Source organism: Labrus bergylta, chromosome 5 (genome assembly GCF_963930695.1).
Source record: "Labrus bergylta chromosome 5, fLabBer1.1, whole genome shotgun sequence".
Classification (NCBI taxonomy): domain Eukaryota; kingdom Metazoa; phylum Chordata; class Actinopteri; order Labriformes; family Labridae; genus Labrus; species Labrus bergylta.
In genome coordinates, this window is record NC_089199.1 from 9,359,385 (window position 1) to 9,380,943 (window position 21,559).

The 21,559-nt window shown below is 38.8% G+C and overlaps 2 protein-coding genes across 3 annotated transcripts; one reads left to right on the forward strand and one right to left on the reverse strand.

Moving 5' to 3' along the window:
- Positions 1–369: 369 nt before the first annotated feature.
- Positions 370–13,228, reverse strand: LOC109986226 (protein shisa-5). Of its 2 annotated transcripts, XM_020636774.3 has the most exons (5): positions 13,073–13,228; positions 11,082–11,235; positions 10,409–10,548; positions 4,092–4,346; positions 370–2,886 (listed from the first exon to the last, which is right to left on the reverse strand). In XM_020636774.3, the coding sequence occupies exons 1-5, from the start codon at positions 13,137–13,139 to the stop codon at positions 2,702–2,704; spliced, it is 801 nt and encodes a 266-aa protein (XP_020492430.3). In that variant the 5' UTR covers positions 13,140–13,228; the 3' UTR covers positions 370–2,701. The 2 variants fall into 2 exon arrangements, with proteins under 2 accessions (XP_020492430.3, XP_065810763.1); XM_065954691.1 differs by lacking the exons at positions 11,082–11,235; positions 13,073–13,228 and adding an exon at positions 10,758–10,898.
- A 2,101-nt stretch (positions 13,229–15,329) lies between these two features.
- On the forward strand, positions 15,330–20,992 carry alas1 (aminolevulinate, delta-, synthase 1). Its single transcript, XM_020636787.3, has 11 exons — positions 15,330–15,504; positions 16,844–17,087; positions 17,260–17,442; positions 17,536–17,682; positions 17,889–18,108; positions 18,595–18,779; positions 18,912–19,091; positions 19,253–19,417; positions 19,944–20,212; positions 20,320–20,482; positions 20,659–20,992. Exons 2-11 carry the CDS (start codon positions 16,877–16,879, stop codon positions 20,817–20,819), a joined length of 1,884 nt encoding a protein of 627 aa, XP_020492443.2. The 5' UTR covers positions 15,330–15,504; positions 16,844–16,876; the 3' UTR covers positions 20,820–20,992.
- The last annotated feature ends 567 nt before the right edge of the window (positions 20,993–21,559 follow it).

A 21,559-nucleotide genomic window follows, 5' to 3' on the forward strand; every position in this document is an offset into this window, starting at 1 on the left:
AAGGAAGCCGTTTAAGTGGAGGTGACTCAGAGTGATTGAAGCACTCAACTAATGGACAGTGATCTTGTTGGTTATAATCAGACGGCGTAATTCAATTTTCCCCGTGAGCATAGATTGAGTTATTTTTCAGGTTTCAATTTGAGTACATAGATTATCATGCTAGTCAGCATTAGGCCCAAAGGAGCATTTTGTCATAGTACAGCATGTTGATATTAGGATATTATTCTCAGAAAAGAACATCTAAAGACAGAAGGCACCAGATATTGAACAGCTGCTTGGCGATTATTGATGAACATTATTTATTGCTGTGAAACTATAACTGACTGAATGTGCTCTTCTGTTATGAAGATTCAATAACCAAAGTTGGGGGAAAGAAATATTTTTTTTATTGAACACTGCAGAAGAAATGGTGTGTTTTTTTTAAACAAAATAAAAGCATGTACATACATTATATTTTAGCAGTTGCATCAATTGTAGGACGAGAAACACAAATTAAACAAGAATAAACCTATGCTGGTATTTCTTTCATAAAGGACACAAATGGCTACAATCCACAAATCCACAAATAAAGAAACTTCTAAAACTTGAAGAGTCAGCACTGGCCGGATGACTGAAATTACAGGCAGAACAAATGTAGAAGGACAGACAAAAGCCAAGCCTACAATGAGGTTCACAGACAAATTGCTTGGTCAATGTAGGAAACACGTGAACATTCCTCAAAAATAAAAGACATGCAATGACATTAGCCTGGACTCTTTCAGTAGCTGACTTATGGTATCTTGTGTCAATAGAAACAAATAAAATAAGCCACAGCATAGATGTGACTGAAAGGCATTCTGAAACCTGTCCCTATAACAAAAAATAAAGGACAATGTACTCTATTTTTTGACCACAATCAAATGACTTCAAAACAACAAACCAAAAAAGTTGAAACAGTGCAGCTCAAAAGATTAAAGTCTGTCTTGTCACCTGAGCTGTCATGTTCAGCTTGGTGCAGAAAAAAAGGTGAAATGAAATAGCAGAGCAAGAAAGGCTTCCTAGTTTAGTTTTTGTAAGATAGAAAAATTGAAACCACACTGTTAAACTTATACAGGCTAATAAGGCAATGGTGATTTTTTTTCCCCAGAGAAAAACAACTACATATAGATTCACTACATGCTAATTTGGGTTGTAAATGAAGTAATTCAAGTTGCAGGGCAACCCAATTTGATGGCAGAAATGTTTCAACTTCAGGTAATTTGAAGATTTTATGATAAATGTAACACAAGTACAAGTAACAGCACACAAGAATGTGGAACTAGAAAGTTTGATTTTAAACTCTTGCAAATGACATTGACTGCTAGTTGGATAAAAAGACACTGAAGGCACAGTTATTTCCTGCATTTTGGAACAATGATACAACTATGTGAACATGAAAAGAATCTCCTTTGGTTATTTCATTCAAAGCTTGTGGGGCATTTCACCTCGGCTACACACTGTACTCTGAGCAAAATGAAAACAATGAATGAGAACCTGAGAAAAAATGAAAACATTACTGAAAGAAATGAAATCTCCCTTTTATACGGAAAAAAAAATTAAAGTGAACTTTTCCTGTTTTTTTTATGACATGACGCTAATTCCCTTTTTCCTCTAATCACACTTTTCTTTCTGTTGAAACTCTGAATGATGGTAGTTTATTGACAGTCATAGATGCCTGCTTGATGGAGCAAATGAATGGAAATATATCCCAATTATTCAACCAAAGGGGGTAAAAATCATTCATTTTCTATCCTACTTTTTTACTTTTCAAAAAATATTTTATCAGGCAATCTTTGCAGTAAAGATCCTCAGTCAAAGAGCCTGCTCTTTTTCTGCAGTATATCTAATACTTTTTTGCTTTACTCCTGAGGATTTTATTATTTTGGAAGCGAAAGAGAACAACTGCATGAGTAGTGCAGATAGCTTTTTCTTGCCTTTGATGAAATAGGATTGGAAACTTCTTTTAAAGCGACAGTGCGGAGCTTTTAGTTGGTTATGAAACAGACCAAATGTTATACTGAGGCCTCTATATTATCTACAATAGCAAACCATTGATAATTTCTGTTGAAAAACTGTAAGTTCCTCACAGGAGCTTTAAATCGTTTTTTCCGTTCCATATGTTTCCATTTTTGCTCCTCCACTAATGAACAAAACCAGGCGTCCATGCTTATAATGACACACTCAGAACTGATTTGTTCTGATGTAAACATACAAAGCAATATATGTATAACAAAAAGACCAGAGAAGAATACATTTTGAAAAAGTTAATGAAAAAAGATTGAATGGACTTCAAGAAGTCAGGAAGTCAGGCAGGTTCAGCCAGTGAGTTGTACAGACACGAACTAAGAAGGAGATGTTGAGGCACGTTCACAAGGCCAGAAAAGTCTAACGCACTTCATCTAACCTTAAAATCAGACTCGGTGGTTTTATGTTATTAACTAAGCTGACTATGATAGAGCCACCAAGCAATAATAATAATAAAAAAAAAAAACAATCGCACATCTTGTGTATTGTAAGTCTATGCAATACAGGCTAAGAGAAATCAACATTATCACTTGGCAACTTCTCAACAGAGCAGATGTTCTCCAGCATCATCATCTTGTGACACATTTGCAGCTCTGCCTAGTTCAAACATGTTGCAGCACATTTAAAGTGGCTGAGAGTTTAGCACTGTGGTGGTCAGTTATCCGGTCTTGGGTGGGGGAGCAACAAAGTCCGGGTTGTATGCCGGTTGGCCGAGGTAGTCTGCCCGTCCAGGCGGAGCGTTGGCCTGCGGCTGGACAGGAGGCTGCAGCGGGTACGCAGGCTGGCTGGGATTGTATGCAGCCTGGCTGTAAGGCATAGGGTTGGGAGGGTAGCAAGGACCGACTAGAAACAGAAAGAAAAGAAGATGAAAGAGTTTAAAATTTGATAGTAACCACAAGATGAAATGAGTCAAACCATAAATGTTTCATTTCCTGGTTTACAAACCTCAGACATGACCCAACTTTATACCAGCAGAAGTTATTCCACCTCCGCTGAAGTACTAAAAATGGCATTACCGGTACATGTGTCAGAACAACACAGTACGGTTTCATTACCCCCGTGGAACAGAGGTTTGAACTATTGTTGTGGTGATTCAAAGTAAACATTATGCAATCATCACTTTTGTCTTCCTATAATGGTAAAGTTATTGATAAAAAACAAAAAACCTTCAATTCTGGCCACTCTCTGAAGCTCCGTTTGAGAAATTGAGAAGTACACAGACAACTATTATAAAACACTTGTGTGATTTTCATTTTATTTTAACCTAATCGACAAGATTAAAAACTTCTATTTATCCCCATGTCGTTGTAGGTCGATGTAGGACTTTTGAAAAATCTACCTTGGAACAGCTCTCTCCACTGCAGAGCAGCTTGACTATTTTCACATACCGTACTTATTAAACAGTTTACTGCCTCTGTGTGGCAAAGGTGAGCAGCAATATGATTGATAGCATTAACTCTGTAGAAGTATTCCTTTAGATTAACATATGAGGGAAGAGTTAGATGCTTTGACACTAATATTAACCCTTAACTCATTACATTCACTTTCACTGGCTTTGGTAGATGCTACATAATGTCTAGATTTTAGTGAGTGTAGTCCATAAATGTGTAAAGATTTTATTAACAAATGATTAAGTTTAATAACATTAAAAGCTGATTTATTTTGTAAATACATGATGCTACATTTCATATCATCATATCATTGAAATCGGAGGCTTTTTTTTGTTTGGGTGGTAAAAGATGATTTTAACCAATCAGAAAGCTTCAATGTATTATTTCGTAGATACAGGCAGGTGGCAGAATAGACTTTTCACCAAAACAGTTTGCCCATTACTTGTTTTATAACTGATGAAAATACTAATAACTACTTGTCACACTGCTCATAACCACAGGCTACTTTTTTTTTATTAACTTTTAGTTCAGGCGACATGTAATTCTGTCACAGTTTTTGAGAAAGAAATGTGTAATGCCAGTGTCTTATAAAAGTCTGTTCCAACAATCAGACCTGTAACTCTTTGTTTCAGCTATTTCAAAAAAATCCACACTCACTGGCTTCTTGGTATGTTGGCGGCTGTGCTGCTGTGAATGGTTGTCCATGGTAGGGTGATGTCGACATGGGCTGAGCTCCATAGCCGTGTGGCATTGGTTGGGCCCCGAAACCTGGCTGCACAGGTATAGGCTGGTAGGGCGGATATTGGGCACTCTGGTAGGACTGAGGATGTGCAGCTCCAGCTATTGGCTGCTGGGGGTACTGCTGAGGAGCAGAGGTGACCACTGTGGTGTGAGTGGTGGTAGCAATCACAGCTGTATGAAGAAGAAAAAAAACACAGTATGTATGAGAAAAAGCAGCAAGTAAATTAAGGTATGCAGTTCAATCAGAGTTCCTGTTCAAGTGATGACCTAGTTCGAGCTGAGCTGATAGTGTGGGGTTAACATGATCTATTTTTTGGTTTATGCGTTTGTGAGTCATAGCAATAAAACAGCAGCATGAAGTGCCCAAAACATACCACCACATGATCACAGAACTTACGAACTGAACTTACACAATTGTTTTGAGAAATTCATTGCAACATTTCAAATCAGTGGAGAAGTTCAGATTGTACAGAGAAGTTGTGTCTTTGCTACCTGAATATGCTGCAACACTTCACTTTGTCACTTCTGCATTTATCCCGCGGTCAGTGATGAAAACTGAACTGAGCATTCTTTAATGCTGGCCTTTCACCAAACAACTTTTCAAAAGATTTCAAAGACAAGTTTCCAAAAACTGAATAAAATCATGAGAATTTTGTTAGAGTTTGTGCGTGTTCTGCGGTCTTGGTCGTTTGTTGCAACGTGGTCATAAAACTCAATCCGAGCTGTTTTTTTCTTGTCTTGGCTTTATAATAAAATCAAACATATTTTATATTATCACTGGTCTTTTGCAAATTGTGTTGTTCTACTGTCAAAAACCAATCGGAGCAGTTTTGCCAGAGTCAAACAGAAATCTGCAATCTAGTAAACATGGCAGGGAGGTAAGGAAATGTGCAGTTCTCCTGCACTGCCGAAAAGAAAGAGAACCTGGTGGAGTTGAGGAGAAAGCAAGAAAGACTCTTTTGTACAGGAGTAAAGTGGAGAAGGAAGAAAGGTTAACAAGAATTGTTGCGTCCCTGTAAATCAAGCCGCGGGTTCCCTTACAGAAACAATGGCATGATTTTTGCTTCCTCTATAGTTAAGTTTAATCATCTTGTTGTGGTACAAATCAGAGGGCACATCAGAGAAATATTCTTGCACAACTCCACCAATTTCTTTTCCCTTTTCTGTTTTCTGCTCAAAAGCTGTCGTTGTAAATTTCCACCAGGTGCATTATGGGAAAGTTAGTTACTCTGCAAGATCCCAAGTTGTTGCAAAATCTGCAAAATCTGTGGCTAAAAACTCCTGAGTTGCTGAAACATTGACTTTATTTGTGTCAGAGGTTATTCTTTTAAAAGTATTTAAAAAGTTTATTCAAAGTTTTCTAGTGTATAGAAGGCACAGGTAAAAAAATAATAATAATAATTGTCCTCTCTTCTACCTCATCTCTGGAGGGGAAAAAATGTAATACCAGTATGTTTTTTTTTTTTTTTAAACCAATGATTTAGGATGAACTTCTTTTACATCATCTGTTCAATTATTGCACTCAAACACTCTCAAAACATTATTTTCTGGCTGCAAAGCTGCCAAAATCCAGAGGAGATTTAATAGAAATGTTTATGTGTACCTTCATTTGAGTCAACTTTAGCCCGTACAAACTAAGCTGCTCAGCAACATGCTTTCTTTGCCCTGGGTTTTGCCTCTCAGACTGCCTGCGCTATCTGTTTGTTGAATGGCCCATGCTGCCTTTAAGGGAGCCCTGCAGACAAAACTCAGGGCTGAATAAAGTCCACCTCCTGGTTACATTTTTTTTAAATCACCATTTCTATTAATAGGAAAAACAGACAGACAGAACAGACATAAGAGAGCAGTAAAAGACAGGGACACATCATCATTTATCATAAAGGATTCCATCAGGAAAACATGATTTAGTCCGTACTAAAGAAAAGATGAACACAGCTTTAAAACAAACTACCACCTGATTTGTAACTTTCTGGGTTTACATACATGTATATAAATTTAGAACCAGGGGTGGGGACTCTAAATGTTTCCACTTTTAGTATAAACCATCACTGTGCAAGTTTAATGAAATTGAGAAACAGCATTGTGATTAAAAAAAATAGCCACGCTGAGGGAGTATGTGTGTCTGTACCAGTCACCACCCCACCATGTGTTTTTTTTTTCCCCCCTAAGAATGGTAGGAGTCATCATGACCACTTCCTGTAAATGACGTTGGATAGTCTTAGGTCGTAATGGAAACAGTGACTCACACAAGGTGGAGCTCTGAAATTCCTGGATATGATCCCAGCATGCAACAGACCACATTGGGGAATCCACATTCTTGCCTTTGCATAAGACTGCCGTTCTCTGCCAGAGACAGGCAGCTGCAAAAACCTGAGCAAGCTGACAGGAAGTGTAAGAGTGTGTAGTGCATGCTAAAGTGTGTAACACTCAGGTGTCAAGACAAGTATATTCACAACTCAAAGGTTTCCCTCAACTGTGGGTAAGCTAAAAAGGAATAGATTTGGAGAAGCAGGCTACAGGGTGGACACGAATACATATCGACTGTGGACAGAGCAGAGGAAGGAATCTAGCTGCAAACATATTGTCCTGAAGGCACAAAGGAGGGCTAAAGAAGATGCATGGTGGAATCAGACACACCCTGTAGTAGCAGAGGATGCAATCTGTCCGTCTCTGATTGCACGAACCTCAGAAAACACAAAGTGCGGAAATCCACACATCAAGTCTTTCACTGTGCATGTAGATACTGTTTGTAAGCAGCTTGTCAAGGCCATGCAGCCAAATCTCTTTCAGTTTGTCCTGCCATATTAATATAGTTAATATTTAAAACAAAACAAAAACAATTACAAACTGCAAATACAGCAAATATTTTGCTGAAACAGCCTGGCAGCTGTGGTTCTTAAAAAAAGAAGAAGAAATTGTACGTGAAATATTATTTTGTGAGGAATATTTTCAGCCCCTGGTTAGCTGAACTGGAGAGAATTTATGGGAGCGGGACATCACGTGAATGTGGAATTCACTCAAATTAATTGGAGTGCTGATGTTTCAAGTAGAAAAGAACAAACTATCACAGTGACTTGGAGGTGTATTCCACAGAATACATGGGGTAATTATCTCTGGCTACCCATATAAGACTTATTATAATTAAAAATAGATAGATGCTTTTAACCTTTTCTTTGACAATAACAGATTCATCCTTCAATTAAGACACACACATCCAAACCATTAATAAAACAGCAACATGAATAGAGAAAGGCTATAATCTCTCTGGAGATAAAACGAAAACAGTGCTCTAGTTAAATATGAACCTTAAACAACAATTATCAGGGTTTATTGAATTGGTTTCACTGCTGAATCACACAGAATCACACAGAAAAATAGCCAAGTGAAACCCTGCAAAGCATGTTGAACAAACAAACACAAGTATGGAAGGAGTTACTTCACAGCTCTGAAGTTCACTCAATAAAGCTCCTGTTATCAGTAACTGTACACAGTCTACAAACACTTACATGTGTGATTTGTGGGAATGTTAAACCAGTTTGTTCTGACTGTGTCTCAAAGTCTGTGTTATTAGTAAAACAGAGAGTCTGCAGTAATGAAAGTCATGTGGTGGGTGGGACCAACAGACCTCTGATGAGAGTCCCCTGATGTTCTGATTTAAAAATGTTACAGACAAAAACTCCAACACACTGGAAACCACGAGTCACAAGGTGCATCTTATGTAGGTTGTGAAGTTGTCACAAACCAGTAAGCAGAATTGTGTTGTTGGTCGGGTACAGGAAACTACAAATGTGCAGCTACATGAGGCAGCTGTAGCAGCATGTGGCTACACGCTGTTGATACGAGACTCGCGGGTTCACTGCACTCAGACACCAAATGCAGCGCAGGTTTTCTCGCATACATAAATACTTTTGAAAAACAGTTTTAGAAACAACCAGTCCACGACCTAAAGCTAGGCTAAAATCAGCATTTAAAAGAAAAAATATCACAGGAAGACTTGAGATTGACAGAGTATAAAAACAGAAGGGAGAAAAGTTCCTGTCACAGTGGCAGACAGATAGAGATGGCTGGAACACACTGCAGTTAAACTGTGGACAAGATAGGTTGAGTACGCTATAGAAAAGATCAGGGGACGTATTTAATAGGGAGTTGTTCTTAGACAAAATTCTAAGAAATTCTTAGAGTCATGACATTTTCTTAGAATTTCGTCTTCGATTAAAGGCTAGATTTTGGTAACAATAAAAGTTATTCAAAAAGCATGTCAGCCCTTAAGGGAGCTCCTAAAGTGTCAATGTGTGAGGAGTTTCTCACACAGCCTCATATTAATATCAACGAGATAAAGTCGTCTCCTACAGCTACCAGCATGGTAAATAAACATGAGCAAATAATACAAGGATCAAATACAGAATACGTCATATGAGAAGAAGTCAATGAATTAGAAACAGTTGTTTATTAAATTACTTTGGATCAGTCTGGTTGCTGTTCTGAGTAAATTGTTTGACTGTTATTTTACCATCATAATGTTCCTGGGCCAGTGATCTTTACAAGCCAGTGGCAGATTGAACTTCATATCAAGCCCTGAATCATTACTTATCTTATGTCACGTGGTTCATCTCACTCTGATTTAAACTTCCATATGCTTACATATAATATGCAATTCATCACAAACACACGTATGTGTATAGCTTCAGGTCATTTTCACCAAACTTTGAAAAAGATTAAGCAGCTTCTTTTGTTTCACCTTGCTACTTCACCAAAATATGTGATATGCTTGAGGTCCAAAGTAAGAACGTTTACAGGTTTAGTTTAATCTAAGATACGACTTAAAAATGATGATATGATAAGAGCTTTTGGAACTGAAAGTCGTTTTTAATGGAAATTCATGAGTAACTGTATGTATCTACACAATGGGATAACATGGTTAACATTAAGATGTTTTCAAATACTTAAATTCATTTCCACAAATAAACCATAAAAATGTACAAGTGTGGATGGTTGTAGCCCTTCTTTAACTTGCTCAGCTCATTCTTACTAGGCTAATTCAGGATATCTCCATCCACAGGACTAAAATAATGTCTGTAGAATAAGTTCACCAGTTTGAGTGGGCACTGTGGATGTTGTCCTCCTTCACAGAAGTTGTTAGAGATCAAGCTACAACGTAGAATTGATGCAAATATTTAACTTTCCTTTTGCACCTTTTTAAGTTTCTGTTTACTCAGAAACCCCACCCGTGTGTGTTCCAGGATGGAAACTTAATCAGGATTCAGCCAGTGAACATGCAAACAGTACAGCCAGAGATATTCCAAGGGTGACTGCAGACATCTTCTACAGTCACCTTATCATGAAAACCCTGAATTACCCGTTAAGGTTTTTTTTTTATAAACCTGATTATTCTTAAGAACTACACTGCCACTCTCCACATGTTGTCAGGAATAAGGTTGTCAAGATTTTTGATACTTTTTCAATACTAAATATTTTTAAATGATACAATCTGTTATTTTATTAAGCAAGAAAAATCTATTTTGATCATCTATTTCATAAGAAAAGTGTGTAGGATGAATCCATTAAAAATTGCAGGGAAACTTGTCTAAGCACATTGTCTAAGGGAGCACTCACACTAGTCAAACTAACTGGACTTTAGGGGTTAAGCGTGCTTAGGCATGGTACTGATTGCCTGGTATTAGTGCGCCCTTAACTGAACAAAGAAATTGATTCGGTTCCAAAACATTTCTTGTGTTTTTGTGAAATTTGAAAGTGTGCAAGAGTCTGCCAGTAATTGAATACAAGAAACCATCCCAATAGTGGGTGACTAGGACTTCTATTTTCATCACCGTGGTATCAAACATGATCAAAATATCACAGGATATCACAGATCTAGTATCATGTTCAAGTTTACATTTCTGGCATCGTCACAACCCGAGTGAGGAGGTTGCACAAAAAAATCTCTTAGATCCATCTACGGCAGATTGCTGTGGAAGGTTTCCTAATATCTTAAAAAGTCTCGTAAATACAGAGACTATTGAGAGAAATACCAAAAAATGAGTGTGTTTGCACCTGCATTGCATCCTCCCTGGATCAATAAATCCAAACGACAGCGTGTACTGAGCTCCTGACACACTGGCTATCACAAATATCAAGCAGTCAGTCTTATCCAAACAGCTATCTGCCAGTTTGGTATCTAAAAGGCATCACATACAATCATATCCAATACGAATAGTTAGCGGAGGGTTACTAACGTCTTGGTTTTCGGCACATCTTGTACAGGCAGCAGCAGGGGCAGACACAGCAGCAGATGAAGATGAGCAAAACACTGACTAAGGTACCAATTCCGAAGACCATGGGCAGAGGTGAGTCAGAGATGAAAAAGTCGTGATCACTGAAAAAGGAACAAAGAAAAAAGCATTTAAACCATATTTCTGATGATCTAACACTACACGTACAGAATGTAGATAGAAAAATCTCAGTGATATCCAATCTATCTCTCAGCGCCTGTACCAAAGAAATGAATCAACATTGAACAGCACGACTGACACACATCAAATTCTATAATCAATACAGGATTTCCCAGTTTGTAACATCCTCTACCTCTTTCCCTGGAAGGCATATTCGTTACGCATTTTGGATCCTGCTATGTGAAAAGAGACGTCTGCCATCAGTTTCAGACATCTGCTACATGAGGGGGGTCGAGCACAGGAAGACATCACTTCCTGTTTTGTTTTGTTTTTTTGCATTATGACTGCAAGTACGATAAAGCCTGCAGCAACATCCCACAGCAATGGTTGCCCTCTACTGTATGTCTCAGCATTTGACATCAACATTTACATTACGCGTATGTCACACATTCAAGCGGCTGTCAACTGTATGGAGAGGTAGTTTATCATCTATTGCAGTATACATTTAAGGGTATACCATTGTTCTTGTTTATCCTCTGTAAGCCGCCAGAAAGAATTGTGACAGCAGTATCTGTTCGAGCATGAACCACAGCAGAATCCTGTGAAGCAAGATTGGGAGGAGTGGTACACGTTAGCTGCATCTCTGTAGGACTCACAGTTGCTTCTCTCTGCTGTAAAAGAGCAGAGACACAAAACAAGAGCAAAGGTTAGCCAAAAGTACCACTGAAGTGAAAGCTGTGTAGGCATTTTTAACAGTAAGACATGGCTACAATAGGTGGAAAACACAGAGTAACTCACAATATGCAATACAGTGTTTCCCCTAGGTTTAGAGATCTGGGGGGGGGGCTGGGAGGGGTCCTGCAACTCCCGTTTCTGAGCGCACCTGAATGCATCTCTCAATGTCTGAGCACTCCCAAGTCAACTAAGCCGACTACTACCATCAAGCAACTGCTGTTGGGGGGTAAATGGTAGTGGAAACACTGCAATATGTGACCCGAGAAAACAATCACAATACAACGATTCGGAAATTATTGATATCATTTCAGAAATGAATGATTCATTAAAATATCTTATAAAATGCTTCTTTAAAAAGTGAAGGGCAGGATATTTGAGTACTGCAACTTGTTGTCAGCTTCAGTTTCTTGTCATCACGCTTCATCCTTAAGTTTCTTTTCAGTGTTGTCCGACATTATCCCATGCATGTTACCTTCATTCATACCATAAGCAACGCAGTGAGGAGTCATGAAGTGTTGACGTAGTGAAATTAATTGGCAGAGAAATCCGTTTAGTGTGCTTTATTATTGTTAATTTTTTTTAATATCAATATTTGGCATCAGCAATTCAACAATAGCATCACATATGTCAGGATGATGATATATTGACATATCAATATTTTGTCCACATCCCCTACAGCTCAGTAAGAGAAAAAAAAAATCTGTGGTGTGTGTAAACATGTTCAGTATTGCAATAATAGAATAATATCTAGTCTGAATTAGGACAGGTCAGTAGCTATCAGTTATCAAGAGGGGGTTTAGGTGCATATGATCCATTTTATATCTATAACAACAAAGACAGCTTCCCTTGATGTGTAATGTGTAAAGCTAAAACATGATTTGTTTAAAAAAATAAAAAATAATTTGGACAATTTAAAATGAACCAACAGGGTCTGGACAATTAACATTCACATATTGGTCAGGCCAGTTTGCACCAACCCATGGATGTCATCAGTTGTGTTCAAATCTTTAATAATACGGTACGGCGTGAAAATGATCGGACCCAACAAAGACATGGGTTCATTTACTGGCTTGATGGTCTAAATATAAGATATAAGCCCAATAAAGCTCTGTTACATCTATAAAGGTAACAAGATCACATTTAAAGACAAAATGGACTATACAATGACGTGTTTTAATATGTTGTCTTCTTAGTTTTACATCAATAAGCTTCAGTATCGTCTTTTTAAATCGTCATTAGAGCACAAATCAGAGGGCTTTCTTGTAATAGAGTCTTTTTGTCCCGTGTATTGTTTTTTCCTCCCTTTATTCCTTAGGTCTGTTTGTATTTATACATGACTGTGCAAATTCTAATGGTTTTTTTTAAACAACATCGAAACGCTGGTTTGATAAGTGCCATCCGACTATATTATAATAGTCTCTTATTTGCAAAGCGGAACGATAACTACAGAAAAAAGGAAGTGACAACGACGAAAAGAGTCTGAAGTGAAGTCTCACTGAATCTTTGTGTTAAAAACAGGGACTGAGTCTAGTTAATGACTCGTAACCTAGGTTGCTGGGTTGACTAAGATAGTTCACACACATATTAACACTAAATCAATGAATACAGCGTTTACAAAGCTACTGTCACTGTCATCGCCCTGAATGTGGTTACTTTGAGCCCGTTAACTGGACACTATCCCTAAAACACGATGTCACGTGAACGTTACATTTAACAACAAGAACAATTGAAGACACAAAGAAAAGGCTGTATGGATTCTATAACCAAACTCACCAGATACACCAGGGGTTAGGAAAACACATACGGCCAGCACAACAACACTGGTCAGGCCTGACGCCATGGCTGCCTTCACTTCTTCGAGGCAGGAAACTGGTAATTCCTCTCCTCGTGCTGGAAAGAGGAGGGGCGACCTGAGACCAGGAGACAAGGGTCTGCTGCAAAGATCGTCTATTCACACAGAGGCTCACTCTGCTGAAGTTACGCCACTACTTGTATTTCACATCTCTGACTGTTTTTGAAGTAGCCTATCACAAAGGATCCATACTAGAAGTTACGAGTTCGGATCATAGTTGTAGCACGGGTCGTAGTCAATGTTCTGTAGGCCTATGTTACGGGGTGCCGATTGTAAAAACGTTGTTATATATATATTTTAGATATATTTTCAATATTTAGTTAATATCCTTCACATTTAGCTCGTTTTACACATAAATAATTGCAAAGTTTAAGTGTTGAAGAAATATGTAATAATAAATCTAAATGTAAAATCTAAATGTAAATATTATATCTAAATGTTATATCTAAATGTAAATATTATATCTAAATGTTATATCTATGGATATAGATTTAACATTTAGATTTAACATTTATATTTATATTTAACATTTAGATTTAACATTTAGATATAGATATAAAATTTAGATATAGATATAACATTTAGATTTAGATATAACATTTAGATTTTACATTTAGATTCATTATTAAATATTTTTTCAACACTTAGGTCTTCAGCCAATTTATACCTGCAGGGTGGGGGGAGGGTCTCCTTTAGTAAGTGATGAACTGCAGGCCTGTCCAAACTGATATAGAGTAGCTGAGAAGCTGTGTTTTAGCGTCTCACTGTAGGTCCTCTTTACCCTGATCTCCTTCATTAACTTGTTTCTGGCCTGCTTGTAGAGACGGCCCCCACCCCTGGGCCTCCTATTTTGCCTGATGCAGCTTCTAAGATGTGGTGTAAACCGGGGTTTAGTTGTTGTATGTTTTAAGTCCTAGTCCACCATTCTATGGAGCAAACAGTGCATAAACCAGACAAGATCAGTAGAGGGCAGCATAAGACTTGTAATACCGTGACGAGCACATTCGGGCAGTGTCTGACCGTTTCAGATATAGATGTATTTTGTTGATGAAACATGCTGCCAGATTGATTTGCTTTCTTATTTACAAAGAGGAATTGGATACACACCTTTGAAGTTTAGAAATCCTCCTTTCTGTTTAGCAGGGGGGAAATGCAATTAAACTAGTTTTTTAAGAAAGTCAGATAGTGAGCTAAGATAATGCTACTTAATTACTTCAGTCACCGGGCTTGAAGGCTTTGCAGGTTACATATTTGAAATTTAAATACATTTATTTTTGTTAGTTAAGCATACCCTTACAAGGACCATTGGTTAAGCGATCTGGTTTACACTGTTACTAAAAGGAATGTCAATTTTGACATAATGACATTTGGGATTATTATTTATTTGCTGTAATTTTCTGTCTTTTCCCCCACCATTTACATTACAGAGCGTCGACAACATAGTATTAATATCAAATATTTACAAAAATCTTAACAAAAACTCGGGTTTATCCGTGAAGAAAGGATGACCTTCTTGTATATTTCTGGGCTGTAGGCTGATTGATTTCCCTATAACCTGCATCTGAGGTTACACCATTTGTTTATATTTTACAACATTCAAGACAGACTGTGGGTGGAAAAAAATCCCTTTATTTCTCCACTGCCACTTCTTCAAAATGCACGGATTAAATTATCTCATCAGTTTTAAACCAATAGATATAATTTATGGCCAAGAACCGGTTTAGGTATAATGACACATTTTCAACACCAGGGGTCACATTTAACACATGAAACGTATCTACCCCACCCAAAGATCCTCCACCACATCAACAAGTCTCAGATACCTCGTGCTAACATTGATAACTAATATCAGCTATGTTATGAACGGAATCCAATACACTAGTGTGTGTAAAGCTTCGGCATATTAAGGAGCGTTTCAGGTGACAGCTTTGACATAAAGTTGTCAGACATGGAAAAGTGTCCTTGTGTCCTCCTCAGTTCCTAGAAATCTTCACTGTTGGCGACAGTAAAACAATAAAAACATATCAGGTTTTGTACAAAGAAATGACCCTATATGATAAAAATGCGTGACTCATTCAAGGAAATGTTTTATTTTACTTGAAACGACCCTCTGACGTCAGTGACTGAGATATCGCGAGACTTCCTTCCGCTGTGGCTCTTATAAGCACTGGCACGTCCTCGTCCTTTTCGTTCGTCCTCAGTGCAGGATAACGAAGCAGTCGACTTCCTCCTTATTCGAAAAAGGGTGATTTCAGTCAGAGTTTTATAGCTGAAAAGCCAAGCAGCATTTATCCTGGTCACAGCGAGACAGTTAAAGAAGATCCTGTATTCATTTGTGCAGTTTTTTTTAAAGGTGAGTTTCTTATTTCGTGACCATCTTCCACACTCTTTTTTTTTAGCTAGTGTTAGCAGATTAGCTAATGTTAAGGTCGGTCCTCCGGATCACTATCCCAAAGGGCTTTGGTCAAGTCTTAGCTTTTCTTTCTATAACAGGGTGCTCCATAGCGCAGCTACCGGCTATTTTAGTGTCATTACAAATCAGTTCATGTGAGAAATGGACATGTCGTGACTTTTGCTTGTGTTATAACCCTGAGATGATGAGGGAGCCCCCAGGTGAGACCAGGTGAGACCAGCCAGGGGGCGTATACATGCTTAACAACGGGGTCTGTGTTTACACCTGTAATTATTGCAATAAAAGCAGGTTGAGGCTTACCACAGCATTATTTTGTCCTTCTGGTAAAACTATATCAAGACCAAATCTCATGCTATAATTGCTCACATTGATATACAGAGAGAATACAGAATATACAACTTTATCATTGTAACAAACTGTGTATGTAGCTTATTGATTTGCTTTTGTAGATATAAAGGTTTTTTTTTCCAAGAGCTCATTTTCCTGGAAAACTGAGTGGAGGCGGGGTTTCTAAGTGATTACTCTGTCTAGGAATGTGTAAACTTGGCTTCAGCATGAGGAAGAGTATATTACACAAAAAGGGACTTGTGTTAAGTAACGTTGAGCTGTGTAATTTTATCTTCTCTACAGCTTTTGAATCAATCTTAAACATGCTTATTTGAATGTCGTCATTAGAAACCTGTTGCATTGTTCTGAGCAGTTCACCAAGTCCAAGAAGTGTGATTAAGTTTCCTTTAAAGGCCCAATGACACAAAAATAAAGAAAAAAAACAAATGTTTTATTTTTTTTGGTAGATTCTTATTCATACTGTTTTACAAGCAAGTTTTGGGCAGAAGTTTAATATTTTGACCTTGAAAATAGCAGTTTCTCACAAAAGTCAACATAAAGTCTGCCAAGTGGAAATGTCTTGGAGTACCTGGATAATGTTCCTCAGACAGAAACTCTTTTGTACTTTTCCATAAGAAAACGTTTCCCTTTCTCAATTCATGAGCACAATTACATTTTCCTTGTATGTCAAAAGTTCAAAACCCAATAATTACCAGTTTTCTACCAAAGTACTTCTCCTGACCAGAGATGGTGTTTTTTTTTTTTTTATACTACAAATGGCTTTTCATGGAGGAGTTGTGGTTTGCTGGATTGATTTGCATTTCATGTGAAAGTAGAGAAAACAAAACTATCATGTGATTAGAGATGCCTTGCCAAACAGGTTTTTATGACGCAAGGAAGAAAGAGTCTGAAATCTCCTAGGCATACGTGTTAATGTTTTTTTCTTCCTCAGCTCTTTGGACAATCATCACCACCACTGCTGACTATGGATGTGATCGTGCGCCGCTGTCCGTTCCTGGCTCGTGTGCCACAGGCGTTCTTACAGCAGACAAGAAAGACGCTGTCGGTGTACGCGCAGAGATGCCCCATCATGATGGAACTGGCCTCTAAACCTATGGCTCCATCAATGGCACGGGCCCTGTGCTCCTCCACCTCCTCCCACCAGAGGACTAAGGACACCACAGCTGCTAGTGAAGGTCAGTGTGACAAATACACAGCAGATATGTCTTTATAACCCAGTTAAACAGCAGTTGCAGATAATTTAGTAATGAAGTATCCATTATTATATAATAACACACCTATTAATGTTGTGCGTGTGAGAGGTATTTGTAATTGTAAATCTAAAATCTTACACTTATCTGTTTGCAGTTTCCAAACATGAAGGAGAGTCCAATCTGCCTGCTGGCCACCCCATGCCACCTTCAGGCCAGGCTGCGGCCTCTAAATGCCCTTTTCTGGCTGCTGAGATGGGCCAGAAGAACAGCAGTGTGGTCCGCCAGGTGGGCATGGAGTTCCAAGAGGATGTTCAGGAAATCCGCACTGTCAAGAAAGGTAAAAATTGTTGAGAAACCTATCAAACTAGACAGTTTTGTCCCTCATTTTGCACATAATTTGAATATTTTCGTCCTTTTTGACTTTTTTCAGAGGTGTCCTCTGCCCAGTTGAAGAAATCATCTTTCGCCAGCAACATTATGGGAATAGAAGGAGAGCAGACTAATCTAATGAAGACCCTCCTGAAACAGCAGCCTAAAAGGGTCTCTCACCTGCTGCAAGACAACTTGCCAGGAAGCAGTACGTTTTCATTCATGTTCTGAATAGTCTCAGATAAAATCACTGTAATATTTCACTGACACATTTTAACAGTACTTTAAATCCCTTGAAAGTCAGTTAGTTTCAGTATGTTTGTGTAAGGAGAGACTTCCATAATGTTAACCATTGCTTCATCTACCACAATGCAACCGGCATTAAGCAAACTCTCTCTTCCTCTTTTGCCACAGTGTCCCGCTTCCAATATGATGCCTTTTTTGACAAGAAGATCGTGGAAAAGAAGAGTGACCACACCTACCGTGTGTTTAAGACGGTGAATCGTCTGGCCAGCGAGTTCCCCATGGCCGACAACTTCACTGGCTCTTTGGAGGACAAGAGGGAGGTGTCTGTTTGGTGCAGCAACGACTACCTGGGCATGAGTCGACACCCACGGGTCGTGCAGTCTATAATGTGAGTACTGGAGTATTGGTTTTGTTTGCCTATTGTAGGTTGAGTCAGTCCCCTTTGGTTGAGAAGTGTTCACGTTTGATTATATAAATACTTGTCTTGGCTGTCCTCGTCTCCTTTTTACAACTCTAGTGAGTTTCGGAGAAAGAAAAAGAAAGAAAGAAAGGAAAAAAAAGTTCAAACAATGCACATGATAATTGTATACAACATGACACACCTATAGGTGATCCTGTACATTGTTTGTGTGGGTATAGAGTGTTAGTTGGCCATAGGTAACACCTAAACCTCATGGGTCCCATACAGGAGGGTTGTTTTTCAAACATGCATGAGCTTGCCCAGCTATCTTATTCCTTTGCTGCAGTAACACCTTTAAGTTTTCCTGTTTAATTATGAACATATTTCCATTTCCCCCCGTCTTACCATTCCCTAGGCTTAAATCTTACACAAAATCTAATTGTTTTGTTTGTCCATCATTTCCCCCTTTTCCAGGGATACTTTACGAAAGCACGGTTCAGGGGCAGGAGGAACCAGGAACATTTCTGGGACCAGTAAGTTCCACGTTGAACTGGAACACGAGCTGGCTGACCTTCATAAGAAAGACGCTGCGCTGCTCTTCACTTCCTGCTTTGTGGCTAACGACTCCACCCTCTTCACTCTTGCCAAGATGCTACCTGGTATACAAAAAAATTACTGAATTTTTGCAATGATTACAACCTTTATGTTTGTTTGAAGTTGTTTGATAATACAATGTTGACTGCAAGTCATCACTTATTCTAACTTCCTCTTTTTCCTTCGGACCAATTTAGGTTGTGAGATTTACTCTGACGCAGGCAACCACGCCTCAATGATTATGGGTATCAAGAACAGTGGTGCTAAGAAATTCATCTTCCGTCATAATGACGTGGCCCATCTCCGAGAGCTCTTGCAAAAGGGAGATCCGACGAAACCGAAGATTGTCGCCTTTGAGACTGTCCATTCCATGGATGGTCAGTTTGGGGTGCTCCCCAATATTATTGTCAAACCATATATCACATTTGCTTATTAGATGGTTGATTAGTTATCTTTATAAAAATGTAAGGAATCACCTACTGTATGCCTTTAACTTTGCGCAAGACAAAACTCTACTTTCTATGTCTCTTGAACACAGGTGCGGTGTGCCCGCTGGAGGAGATGTGTGACGTTTCTCATGAGTTTGGTGCCATCACCTTTGTAGACGAGGTCCATGCTGTGGGTCTGTACGGCGCCAGAGGAGGGGGCATCGGGGACAGAGATGGCGTCATGGACAAGATGGATATCATCTCAGGGACTTTAGGTCAGCATAAAATCTACACTTTAAATATTGTTTGGCACTGAGACTCTGAAGCCATGACAAATGTTAACCATTTAATATTCATATAAATATCTAGTTTTATTATTCTATTTATGTCAGTTGAGAGCAATTCATAGTTTTATGATTGAAAAAAAAACACTGCCAGCTGGTGAAAATCTTGCGACCCTATGTTTTGTTGTCATGCTCAGGATCAGGTTTCATCTGGGTCACACATTATGCTGGAGGGTTTAAAGAAGCAGGAGCAGCTCTGCTGTTGCTAGGAGACAGTGGGCTCTTGTTGCACGCTTATTGAATTACTCTGTGTGTCTGTTGGTCGCTTTCAAGCTGAAGGGACAATTATGTCTAACTGTGAGCATGACAGCCCCCTCTGATTTCAAGATGATTCAGTTTCTGAGATTTCAGTGGCAGTGATTATCAAAGTCCATGCTGTTAAAGTTTAAATACATTTCTCTTGAGCTGAAACAAAGGCATTAAAGAATAACAATATCTTTATCATGTCGTCCTTCAGGCAAGGCGTTCGGCTGTGTGGGCGGCTACATTGCCAGTACCAGTGCACTGGTGGACACGGTGCGTTCCTACGCTGCCGGTTTCATCTTCACCACCTCTCTGCCGCCGATGCTGTTAGCTGGAGCCAGGCAGTCCATCCAGGTTCTTAAAGAGGAAGAGGGACGCGTATTGAGACGTAAACACCAGCGCAACGTCAAGCTGCTCAGACAAATGCTGATGGACTCTGGGCTGCCTGTGGTGCACTGCCCCAGCCACATCATCCCAGTCCGGGTAATTCAGGATTATTATTCCTTCCATTCAATTAAAAAATAAGTATTTAGTCTGTCTCTTCAATGGCAACATGCTAATCATATTATGGTTCTTATTTATATTTCTAGGTATCAGATGCTGAGAAAAACACAGAGGTGTGTGACCTCATGATGAGTCGCCACAACATCTATGTGCAGGCCATCAATTATCCCACCGTAGCAAGGGGGGAGGAGCTTCTGCGTATTGCCCCGACACCTCACCACACTCCTGAGATGATGAAATACTTTGTTGGTAAGAAGATTATATTAGATGCTATTGTTCATTCACTTGTGTGGGAGATGCTCTTACAAGATTTACATTCACTGAGACTTCATCACAGCAGCTGTGGAATATCATAAAAACTGTAACCGATTTCTGTCGTGAATAAGAATGAACCTGACCTCCTCTCCTCTGTTTCCCCTCCTCAGAGAGGCTGGTGCACACATGGAAGGAGGCGGGTCTGACGCTGAAGCCCCACTCTTCAGCAGAGTGCACCTTCTGCCAGCAGCCGCTGCACTTTGATGTGATGAGCGAGCGAGAAAAATCTTACTTCAGTGGCCTCAGCCACCCGATCTCAGCCTGCGCATAACACTACTCACTACTGCGGGCTGTAGACGGCACATGCACACTCATTACCCATTCCTATGTCACTGTCATAGAATGTATTAATTATCTTTGATAAGTCCTCTTACACATATTATTTAAAATACTCTATGTCCAGATGTTCTATATGCTCCAAATAAAGTATCAGATTTAAATAAATTGTGTGCTTGTCTTTACTTTGTTTTACAAATTCATTTTCTATGAGAAGAAAGAAATTCATATGAAAGTTTTGACTGCCTTTAATTCAGCACTTTTCATTTTTTGTTAGACACAAATTTACAATAGTGCTTCATACTTTGAAAGATAAATTAGACTTTCTCCTTTGACATAGTTGTTTATTCTAAATTTGGTTTCTAATGCCATAACTGGAGATATTGATTGTGAGTGACTTAGACTCCTAATGTACTATATTATCATGAGATGTCAGATAATAATAATGACATTTATTTATATAGCACCTGTATAAAACTGTTACAAAGTGCTTTACACAATGTTTATAAAAGAGAAAAGAAAAACAATGAGATACAGATATTCATGCAAATGACCATGTATACATTCATATACACAATCAGGTATAAGTCACATATGCGGGGGCATCATATCAGACAAAACTGAGTACGACTCAAATAGGCAGACAGGAAGAGTTTTAAACGGCCGTTTAAAAGAAGCCACAGATTCAGCTGATCTGATGGACAAGGGAAGGCTGTTTCAGAATTTGGGAGCTTT

Bases quoted from the DNA above. Each gene is read 5' to 3' on its own strand.
- LOC109986226 (XM_020636774.3), bottom strand. From the start codon at position 13,139: ATGGCGTCAGGCCTGACCAGTGTTGTTGTGCTGGCCGTATGTGTTTTC. The intron at 11,236-13,072 runs GTGAGTTTGGTT...GCTCTTTTACAG, and splicing joins CCTAACCCCTGGTGTATCTG to CAGAGAGAAGCAACTGTGAG. The intron at 2,887-4,091 runs GTGAGTGTGGAT...TTCTGTTTCTAG, and splicing joins GCCAACATACCAAGAAGCCA to TCGGTCCTTGCTACCCTCCC.
- alas1 (XM_020636787.3), top strand. From the start codon at position 16,877: ATGGATGTGATCGTGCGCCGCTGTCCGTTCCTGGCTCGTGTGCCACAG. The intron at 17,088-17,259 runs GTCAGTGTGACA...ATCTGTTTGCAG, and splicing joins CACCACAGCTGCTAGTGAAG to TTTCCAAACATGAAGGAGAG. The intron at 20,213-20,319 runs GTAATTCAGGAT...TTATATTTCTAG, and splicing joins GCCACATCATCCCAGTCCGG to GTATCAGATGCTGAGAAAAA.